Source organism: Helianthus annuus, chromosome 16 (assembly GCF_002127325.2).
Source record: "Helianthus annuus cultivar XRQ/B chromosome 16, HanXRQr2.0-SUNRISE, whole genome shotgun sequence".
NCBI classification, from domain to species: Eukaryota; Viridiplantae; Streptophyta; class Magnoliopsida; order Asterales; family Asteraceae; genus Helianthus; species Helianthus annuus.
In genome coordinates this window covers 66,095,464-66,106,914 of record NC_035448.2, presented here as the reverse complement: position 1 = coordinate 66,106,914, position 11,451 = coordinate 66,095,464, and the positions used below count along the sequence as shown (strand labels likewise).

At 35.9% G+C, this 11,451-nt stretch overlaps 1 protein-coding gene across 8 annotated transcripts; it reads left to right on the top strand.

The window, feature by feature from the left end:
* Positions 1-2,023: 2,023 nt before the first annotated feature.
* LOC110917044 lies at positions 2,024-7,290 on the top strand. 8 transcript variants are annotated; one of them, XM_022161666.2, is made up of 10 exons: positions 2,024-2,357; positions 2,510-2,617; positions 2,713-2,869; positions 2,949-2,994; positions 3,338-3,428; positions 3,911-3,970; positions 4,099-4,210; positions 4,930-4,984; positions 5,846-5,977; positions 6,488-7,290. In XM_022161666.2, exons 2-7 carry the CDS (start codon positions 2,525-2,527, stop codon positions 4,108-4,110), a joined length of 459 nt encoding a protein of 152 aa, XP_022017358.1. In that variant the 5' UTR covers positions 2,024-2,357; positions 2,510-2,524; the 3' UTR covers positions 4,111-4,210; positions 4,930-4,984; positions 5,846-5,977; positions 6,488-7,290. The 8 variants fall into 8 exon arrangements, with proteins under 8 accessions (XP_022017358.1, XP_035841702.1, XP_022017356.1 ...); XM_035985809.1 differs by having other exon boundaries at positions 2,510-2,622; positions 2,747-2,869; XM_022161664.2 differs by having other exon boundaries at positions 2,492-2,617.
* Positions 7,291-11,451: the final 4,161 nt, after the last annotated feature.

Genomic DNA, 11,451 nt, shown 5'->3' with positions numbered 1-11,451 from the left:
ACACGTATAAAAGTACTAAAATCCCCACACTTGAGTTTGATGATTGATTTGATTAGCTTGATTATTGATTGACTAGCTTTATTGCGTTGTTACTTCCTATCACTCACAGTCGGTCGTTGATTCACAGTTCGATTATCGGTCGATTAGTTTAATTATACAACACTTACTCCAAATAATACGAAAATCAAAATGAAACTAAAATGAAATTAATCTTTATTAATCTTTAATTCCAATAACAGTCAACACTTGACTTTGACTTTGACTTTTGGAAAACACGGGGTGTTACAAGTTTTGTGATCCTTACTTTCCTACACACTATACTAGTGTAATACTTGGTTTCTGGCTCATCCTGTGTCTCAATACAATGTATGTCTATGTACTGAACTCCGTCAGCATATTTCTGATTTATCTGATAACTGTGCTAACTGTGTTTCGTGCATCATTTGAATCAACAAAGTTTGCATGCAATAATGGTATGACAATTGCAATATATGGTGCACATGTATGTATGATAACAATAATCAGAAAGCAGTTCAAATCATCAATTGAAATTTAACACAGTCATTAAGCACTAATCATTGTTTAATAATTGTACGGATACCTGGAATTTTGACAGTTGTCACATTCTCCCCCTGTTAAGAAAATTTCGTCCTCGAAATTTAATCTACACTAACTCCTTAGGGTTACGTTATGCGTATATGGATGTGAATAATACCAAAGTGATTAACCATGAAACCAAATTAAGACTTATTGAATCAGGTGAATCCAAGGACATATTACAACAATAGGAACCCATCGGTTAAAAGGTATGTTTTTTAGAATTTGATGTCAAAAGATACGAGACGTATAGATGTATAATATAGTGTGACCTGGTTAACAGGGGTTAAATAAAAGAGGAGTTTTAACCGATAGAATTTCAAATGTTCGTTTATGATATGCAAACGAGTTCTGGAAATAATGACATCCGCTAGATGAACTCAGAATCAGCAAGCTCAAATGTAATTGTAACATGAAAACATTCCGTCAATCTTTCGAACAAATAAATGGATAAAATTAGTGTGTTGACATTGTTGAATTGCGAGAATACACCGAAATGGAGTACAACCGAATCTGGTGTGTCATTGTCTAAGTTCGTAGTTGCATTAAGAATGTTTAATTGACAAGTCAAACAAAAGTATGTGTAGTTTCGTATGAAGCGGTTGACCTTGATTTATCACAAGCTACAAGTTTATACCGACACCACAAGGTGTCGTAGTGAATGACATAATTCAATAATGTTGGTGACCGAACAAGTTCACCGTGTTTAAAATCAAATGAAAGTGTAATGAAGCAAACCTGAAAATTTGATTCAAACGTCATCGTAGGATTTTTCAATTGAATATAGATCACCAAAGAACTACTATTTCCGATCGAAGATGAAAAAGCAATAAATACTGCAAGGCATTCGATCGATAGTGAAAGAACCGTTAGGAGGTACACTGGAATATAAAATGAATTTATGTACCATTGTCTTAACACATGATTGTGTTAGGACTGCTTTAATCATGATAAAACAGAACGGATTTAGAGCAAGTCAGTAAATAAACAACTAAATTCGTGTGCGCGATGTGTAAACGAGATTAGCGCAAGCTTCAATTTAGTGAAAGCATCACCACAAGGTGTCGAAATAATCGAACGATTTAATGGAGACGTAGACCAAACAAGTTTGCTACAACTCGGAACAGATGATACGCTTGCAAAAATGAATTTAAATATGATGTTTTCGATACATCATATGATGTCTTGAATTGAATATACGAAATGGACAAGTTCAAGCAATTGAACTTTGTTTCAGCGCAATCCGACAACAAATATATCTATACTATATATAATATACATATCCAAAGGACTTCTTAAGGTCATTGAAATTTCCTTAAAACACCTCTAAAGCATGATGTACAACCCTCTAAAGCACAATATAATTTACAATTACAATTATACCCTTCACTCAAAAAAACACACGGGTAGACAAATGGATTAGGGTTTCACATTCATTTCAAAAATTTTCATATTCCGCCGCTTCACTTCCCTGCTCCTCTCTCTCTCTGGCGATTCAGGGACAAAAAGATTTCACCTGATCAAGAGTTTTGAAACTCAAATCTCGCCTATCTCCTCTCTTTCTCTCTCTTCTCTCAGATCTGGAAGGTGAGCTCCTGTGGAGGAGATTAGGGTTCCGGCGAATCGGATGATAAACCACCGTCCTCTTGTTGAAGTAACGTATCGTCTCGACGATGGTAAACCTGGAGCCGCAGCGGCGATTGCTGTTGATGCAGACCAAGTTTTTCTGAAATGCTTACAAACAACACGAAGTCCAGCAGGTAAATTACCCTTTTTCAGTGCTTTTTGTTTAGATCTACTTGATTGTTTCTCTCTCCTAGGGTTTGTTTCCAAGAATCTTTTTGTTCATCTATTGTTGCAGATGACGGGCTTAAATTTTGCTTAATGACTCTAGGTTCGGGTGAAAATGTAGGATTCTATTGTGAAAATGCGAAGAGGAGCTGTTAATCCAATAGCTATGTTAGCACGACACCTAAACATACCAACTTTTCTTGATCATGCATTCAACATTACTGATAAGGCAAGGTAATTTTTATTTTTGCAAATTTTTGCTATAAAAAACTTGCAAGTATTAAGTACATGCGAAATACACTTACTGAAAATTTTAATTTACAGTTTGTTGAGCTTCGTTGGTTGTGCTTTAATGCAGTCAAAAGCATCATGAGACAGGTTATGCATGATGCAACTGGTGTGCGATTGCTAGCTGCACGCCAAGTTGATGGCTGTTATTTCTCGGGTGTGATCTATAGTATTATGGCGGTGGTTGTTGGAGGTATGCTTAAGTTGAAGATATTTTAGTTTGTGATTAAAAGGTCATTATTTTTAGTTTTTTGCATTTGAACCCATCGCAGGTTCAAGAATTTTGTTTTTTGATTTTGGCATTCAAGATCTTTCTAGGTGATTTTCATTCTTGTATATTACTTATACGTTAAATTTTTGTTGGGTTGATGCTACAGGTGTTAATCAGGTCGTGTTAGTTGGGTTTTGGGGTTTTGAAAAGGTAGCCAAACACTGACCCAATAAGCTCGGTTCAGTCGTAACCCATTTATCCTCCCTATACCCATGGTTACTGATTTTGGAAACAAAATGAAAACTGAAACTTAGGGAGCTGAACATATGGCTGGTTTTGGGGATTTGAGACTTCAATTTTTTGCTTTGCATTTTGGTTCAAGAAAGATGTGTAGTCTTTTTATTAGTGAGTAATTGATATTGTAATTATGTTGATATGGTTTTGTTTCAGGAGTCTAAAATCAAAGATTAAAGCCGCACATTCTTATGCATTCCCGGATTCTTCAAGGTTGGTAGCACTTGATGAACGACCAAATCTAGAAGTATACGATAAAACTCTATTTAATGTTCTTTTTTCTTATTCTTTTCAGTGACAAAAAATTGACTTTCTTTTGACATTATATTTCGCTACTGTTAGTAACCATATAAATCTAGACCCTAACTGTGAAACTACCATCTTTCGTATTCTTCATGCTTCTACATATATACAAAATACTAAATATAGCATCATCATCAAATAGACTTGTTATTGCTAATTTCATATAAAAATTTTATTCTATAGCGTATGGCTGGTCTGCAGAACTTATAAAGTGGATCAATAACCATTAGCTAATCCAGTGCAAAGTAGTGGTCTCAGATCTATACTTCTTTTAGACGGTTTAATCACAACCTTTGACTCTAGATCGTAGTATTGTGACATTGGGACCTGTTTTTTTGGTTGGGTACATGTCCTATAATTGGAATTTGTTTCTTTTATTATGTTTTTTCATGAATTATGGTTTACTGATTTGATATTATTTCACAGGAACTTGCTGATGAAGCTTGGTTTTGGGGTGCATTTGGCTTATACGCTTTCATCAGCATGGTTTGTATTATTATAATTCTTTATATTTTGTGCCATCATTTTTTATATTGATATCTATTACGTAAGAGTAGAGTATATTTTTGGCATCATTTTTATATTGAGGATTACAAGTCATTTTGTTTTTATAGGAATCAGGATGAAGAGGTCTAGAGACGACGATGTTGCGATGCTGGTTTTCAACTTACATGTAATTCAGATGTAAATCTACAAATCTAACGTGGAACCTAAACATGATAATGAGTGAGTGATTCATAAATAGTTGTAGTTTTTGCTTTTTTTAGGAACGGCTCTTTCATACAACATCGACGACCAGCAAGACGTTATATCCAACAAAACATATGATCATTGTTTAGACTGTTTTTTAAGTACCCGTGATCATTGTTTAAAAAACAGTTTAGGCTTGCACCTCGAGGTTGCGCCTCAAAGCGAAACACCCAAAAAATGAGTCTAAGGCATCGCCTCTGGGTTATTTCTATATGTGCGCTTAGGAAGTTTTGATGTTTTTTTTTTTACTTTTTGTGTGAATTTCACGCATTTCATATCTTTTTATGTGTTTTTTTAAAGTTTTTGATGAAATTAGTTAGTATTTTCTTTTAATAAGATATATAGAGTTTACATTTATTTTTTAATTCCGCCTCGTGAGGCGAAGGGAAAACGCCTTGAGGCACATTCCGTACTTTTAAACCTTGCCCATGATATTTGGCACAATTCACTTGGTTTTGCTGGTTTAAAACTTGTGACAGTGAGTCTATTTCAACATTGTTTTTGTTTCCATGCTCATTTTGTCATATAAGTTTATATAAGTTTATGACATTTTTATGCTATTTGTCATAATTGTTTTGTCTTTTTCTAAAGAGTCCTTTCGACATGATCCTGTTTTGATCATAACCCATTTTTTATTATTTTTTTCTAAACAAGCCTTTGCTTAAAATGGTTTTTATTTGTTCGTTTTTTTGCAGCAAAGACAATAATATAAATAATATAGCAGTGAAGTGAAGCCTCCTCGGAAACCTGGTAAGTGGTAAGACTTTATGCTGGTTTTCTAAAGTAAATTTGGGTAAGTTGGTAACTAAACAATAAAGTTATATTAAAACACAATAGAAGAAAACTGCAAAAGTTTTTAAAGTTGGGATAAAATTGAATCACACCAAAACCAGGAAACTAAGAATAGGGAGCTGAGAATCAGACTGATCTGAATCTTTTCAACGCCAATTGTTAAAATCTATATGATGCCATACCTGACCATGAGTTGAGTACAAAGTGGACTAATAATTGATAAACTAAATATAAACATGGTTTCAAGTTTGAAAACAATGTTTAAAGAAACTATGACTCGGTTAAGGTTCCGGAGTGAACCAACCCGGCCTAAAACAATATCCGATACTGAGACCCGATTATTTTAGAAAGTTTTTAAAAAGAGTTGTTCTGTTTGCAGGTCTAGCCATGTTGCTATGGCCATGGGCTGTAGCTAGAGTCGTGTTTGGCTTGTTGACCAATTTTCTTTTAAGCTAAGTTTTTTTTTTATAAATTGACAAAAAAACGATACATTTTTGAAGAAAAAAGGATACCTTTTTGTGATATCTTAGTAAAAGTCACTTGAGTTATAAAAAAGCCACCATTTTTCTAAATCTGTTTCATTTGTTACTGGTTCTATTTGTGCATTTGACTTGTTGCTGCCCCCTTCCACCGTTTACGTGATACAAAGTGTGAGTCAAGTGAGTTGTGTAATGGCTCAAATGTGTAATCTTTTGGTATGAGCCAAGTTGACCCGCAAACATTTTTAGTCCATTTTATTTTTAATTGGTGTGTTAAACATGATTACATAAACTGGAATTTGACTATAGTATATGTGAAGCGGTTTTACCTTTTTTGTAGGTATTGTTGACTGCTAAGACAAATGATGGCCACAACCTTTTGATGAAAGCAACAGATGGATGTTTGGACAAAGGAAAGAGAAACTACTGGATTAAAGGACAGCTTGAGGAAAGTTAGCTTACATGTATCTTGGTAAGTCAAATAAGTGTGATGTTTACACACTTAAATATTCTATTGTGGTAGTAACTTCATTTTACATTTTGTACATGAGTTATAGAACCATGTACGTTCAACCTTACTTTTTGTACGTCCAGCCTTAATTTCTAAGATTCTTGCCTGGCATGTAAATCTGGTTTCCTGCACATATAAAATGTAAAAGGCATTTCTTAGGAAAAACGATACTGTATGGATATATTCTTTGAAAGAAATCTGCAGGATTCATGTTCTTATTTTCCCTCTTAGGTGTGTTCTGCTCCTGTTATATAACTACCATATCAGTTGTATTTTTTTCTCAAATATTTAATGATAATTTAACCATGAAAATTCGGAGCGATCATTGCGTCTATACCTTTACCGATCATTGGAGCTCTATACTGTGTTTTGTTTGCCTACATGTGTAAGCATTAATCTTAACCTTTAATAATCGCTTAGATTACCAAATAATTTCTTAACTTTTTTTTATTGATTATTTGTTTTAAGCAGATTCTGCTGGTCTAGGATTACTTCAATACTGCAACCTTAACAGTTATCGAACAAAGTTCATACTTGGTTTCTCACTCTTCATGGGTCTTTCCGTCCCACAATGCTTCAACGACTATGTGGTAACAACTGGAAATGGCCCTGTTCACAGTAGATCCACTTGGGTACATACAAATATTTTCCGCAACTATTTTTCGTGATTATTTTTTTTTCGCTGATAAAACCACCCGCTATGGGCTAACTCCCGGGTCCAGGTGGCATGGCGGTTGGCGTGGTGGGGTGGGGCTCACCGGTAGAGGGGGTGGGTTTGGGGCATCGGAGGGGTCAGCGTGGAGGTGGTAACAGCGTGAAAGGACGGGGTAGTGGGGGCCAGCCCATCAACCAATGAGATGATCTGTTTACTTTTCAGATTTTAATATTATTTTAATAGGGGTAGTGTGGAGTGAGAGGGGGTGAAAAAAGTGAAGGAAAGTGGTGTGGTAATGTGGCAGTGACGTTGATTAAAAAAAGCCTTGAAACCATTGTGGATAGCCTAAACGGGGCGTGTTCGCGGGCTGGTAGGTGGAACTCAACACAAAGCCGATATTCATGTTATGCACACGAACACAGTACATATGGCAATTTGAACTTCATTTTAAATGTTGGATGCTGAAATTCATTTGTAGGAGTAAGTGCCACTTGGCTATTATTATCATAAGATGTTAAGTTGCATAGGTAGTTTTTATATTGTTTTAAATTGTCGTGGGATTCTCACTCCATTGGTTACTTGTACAATTAAGTCGGTTAATTCGGTTACGGTTTTGTTATCATTTGAGCAACAATGTGGGACTACCAATTCTTATTTTTTCAAGTTCATTGCAAAAGGTTATTTTAACATTGATTTTTATAGAACTTTCATCCTTTTTCTACGGATCTGCGATAAGAAAAATGAATATGAGGGTTTGTTGCTATAATACATGATATGTACCTCAAATGCACTTTGTATTAATAATTAAACATTAAATAAGTTAAATGTTTATATTACCTATATTGTAACGAGCAACACTAATATCAACCGAATATCCGCCGGAAAGCATTGGTAATTCCCACTAACATATCACGAATAAGAAAACTAACTTACGTACTATACAATATATCACGAGATGACTAATAAACTAACGGATTGGTTTGATTAGTTTTGAGCTTATGATTTTGCTTTTGTTGGCTTGACGCAGTTCGGTTTGTTTACATCCTTTTAAAACTCTTTAAATCCCCATGACCAGTTTTGAAGTACCTTAACCGAAAATTTAGATTTTAGTTATTACTCAACTAAAATAAACCTTCTCATGCACACAGTTAGAATTACTAAGTGTTGTGTTTTCCGTTGCATCGCGAATTTGGTTTTGATTATGGCTCAAAACCAAAACGCCCCGTACGTAGCCCTAAACTCACGAACCTAAGCGATATGTTTCCCATCGCATCGCGCGGGTAAACGACTAGTGTATCAACAAAGGAATTTCGGCATGGTTACAAGGATAAACCATGTATGTAACTGGAAAGAAAAGAAATTTCAAGAAGGTTTTGTTGAATCAATACCAAAGGGTCGGTACTTACAATAATGCAGATTATTCGAGACAAAAGACAATATCTGGATATAGCGAAATGATAATTGTAACTTTGATGAAAACGATCATTAGAAGGGAAGCCACATGCGTAACAAAACGATGCATGTGTAACATATGAAATGATCAAGTACTGAAGCAAATGAGTGTTTGCTCTAATGAAGAAAAATGTCGTGATGCAACTACCCTTAAGAGAAGTAGAGATGTAAAAATCTACTCGCTAGAAGCTGTAACAACTGCCACTAAAATCCATAGTTAGGACAATAATTAGTCAATAAGAGAACCCTAATTGAGACACCCAAGTAATTCTGCACGAGCCCTAAAATTTTCAGAACAATCAGAATCAGGATCAGGGCCCCTAAAACTCGAGGGGGGTAAACCCTAGTTGAATAGTTATCTAAACAAAACGATGTTTAGCTCTGATTGGCCAAAATTGTTGATTCATGCAAGCTACTCCCGTGCATGGCAAGTCTAGGACAAATAGGTATCCCTTACGGACCGTAAGGGATCAGGCTTACGGTCCGTAAGCAAGGCCAAATTTTGGCTATAAATAGCCGACATTCGGACTTGCACAGGGGAGTTGAAACGACGTAAATTGTCTCTGTGTACGTCGAGTTCAGGCCATTATATCACAATAAACACACACACGATCACGAGGTGCTGCCGCAATCAGGGTAATAACTCGATCGCTATTACGATTCAACGTCCGATCGATTATAACTATCCAACGATTGTGCGAGTGCTGCTCAAATTAAGCTTGTACTTTGTTATTCATTGTAATTTCAACTTGAATGTTTGAGTGCTGTTCGAATTCGGACTATGCTCTGTCATTCGTTGTGAATCCATTGAATTGTTAAGTATCGCACTTGATAATAGTTGTGAGGGTTTAATCTCATGAATTGACGTAACTGCTGAATTAGTTACTAATCCCGTTTGTGTGTGCATTGTTATTTAAATTAGGTTAAAAGGCTAATCAGTAAAGCTTATACTCTGCTCGTAAATCTGCAATGTGAGTCATTCCTCTTTTATAAACTCTTTTCTCACAGTTTGTGAGTCATTCTTTTTTTATCAACTGTTTTACAAAACTCCAAGTTATTTCCAAAGTTATAATTACAGGGATTAAGTCTATGTAATCACCAAGTTACAGCCGGTATGTGGGGTTTTGTATACATTACTTGTTTCCCGTCACACTTGGACAAACGGGTGGCCAAGGGGTGATCTGACCACAGTCACAGACACCATTGGACAAATGGGCTAGCCAATGGATGGTCGAGTGACAAATACTGTGGGTAGTTGGTTTGATATCAGAAACATTGTAATTCCCCTTAATACTGTAGATTATAACAAATGTGTCGTTTTCAGTAAACTGAATGATTCACTCAGTATTTCCCCGCTGACAAAACCTTTTTCAAACATGTTTCAGGTGATCTGGTATGAGCAAAGAAAAGTGCCGTGGAGCACTCCCAGCTTAGAAAAGTGGCTCAATGTAAATAAATAAATGAACATGTTTTGAAAATAAAGATTTCCCTGAGAAATCACATTATTGTAAATTTCGGGAATTTATCCCTAAGTTATGAAACGGGCAGTTTAAATTATTGAAAGATCCTGTTTTAAAAAGACTTCCGCTGTCGCCTAAATTAAAATACCACGGGATTCCTGTCCCGCGGCTCCTGAAACGGGTCAAACCGGGTCGGGGGCCGTGACAGGAAAAATGTGGTATCAGAGCCACTGTTTTAAGCTTACTGATTAAGCTCACTATTTTAATTAGGAAAATTTTATTTGTCATTCTGTGAATATATGCTTGTTAACTGATTAATTGTTAAAATTACAGTATGGGTAAACAAAAGATTTCTGCTATCTACCGCAAATTAGATAGTACACCTAAAGAACAGGGAACCTCTTCCTCCAAATCTCCCACCAATTTAGAAGAGGGAATCTTTGCCCGTAACGCAAATTATGAAAACCCACTTACACCGGAGAAAAGGAATTCAATCCTTAGAAAAGGTCAAGAGAAAAAGAAACCCCAAACCAAGAGAGTGAAATTTAACCCAGAAATTCAGGAAATTAACAGTAATCCACCAAGGGAAAATAACTTAGATGAAAAATGGGCAAATCTGTATCTGCTCGCTACTGTAGCAGAAAATGCAAATCTTTAAGCTTTAAATCTAGAAATATTTACTTCCCAGTAAATAAATAAATAGATCTGAGTGTGTTATGTTTGCTGTTATGTTGTACAAATTGGTGTGCAATAAAAATGTTTATTTGTTAAGCTTTGTTCCAAAGTTTTAACTTAACATTTTTGTGTATTTTGCATATATGCCGTACAGCATGAATGAGATGTCGAAAGCATTTCAGAACCTCAACCTCTATCCTGTGCCAATTGAAGTCTCCCACAACTTCACTGGTTACATTGCTGACATAGAGGAACCGCTAGAATTCCAAGCTCCACCGCTGGAAAAAGCAAAACCTAAAAAGAAGAGAAGATATGTAGGGTGGCGAAAGGTGCGCCGAAGGAAACCTAGGAGAATCCCTAAAATAGAAAATCCTGTGAGTGTGAGCAAGGGAAAAGAAATAGAAATCGGAGAAAGTTCCAAGCCAGCAGAAATAGGGATAGACCTAAAGCAAAAAGGGATAGAGATCGGAGAAAGCTCTAAACAGTCTGAGGAAATCACATTCCAGGACGAAATAGACCGCCTACTGGCTAATTGTGATGTTTTAGAACCTATCAACGATAATCTCTTCTCTTATCCTGCTACAGCCCAATTCCCAATAAACCTAGGACCAGCTATTCCAGACCCACTAGTTTACACCCGACCATTAGGCCAAATGGAGGAATGGTGGACCAATGACTGGCAATTCCAAAATATAGTTAATAGTCCCTATAGTTTTCTCCCACAGTTTGATCCAGAACCTATCCCTAATCCGCCAATGAGCTATGAAAATTTAGCTGAACTACGTCAGTTTGGTGAAGAACTGATAGGCACCGGGAATAGGATCCGGGAAATGGGGGAGTAGATTTCTTGGAAGTACGACGAGAGGGAGCGTCGTTACTGAAACTGCCAGTGAACCAAAAGATAGGAGGGGTTTGGAGAAGTTTGTTTGTATTATAACTAAAATAGTAAAACTGATTCTGTAAAATGGGCAATAAAACAATGTAAGATAAAAAGTGGTATTGAAGCAGGTATAATATATAAAACAAAACAGAAGTCGAGGCATCGACAATTTTGGCTATACTTGCATGTTATACTGATCTATGTGTTTATCTGTGATTTTGGTATCAATAATTAGGCATTAATAATTTCTATTAATACTAATTAGCAGATGGAAAACGCTAATAGTGAACCAGTTAATGAAGTAAATCAGTCC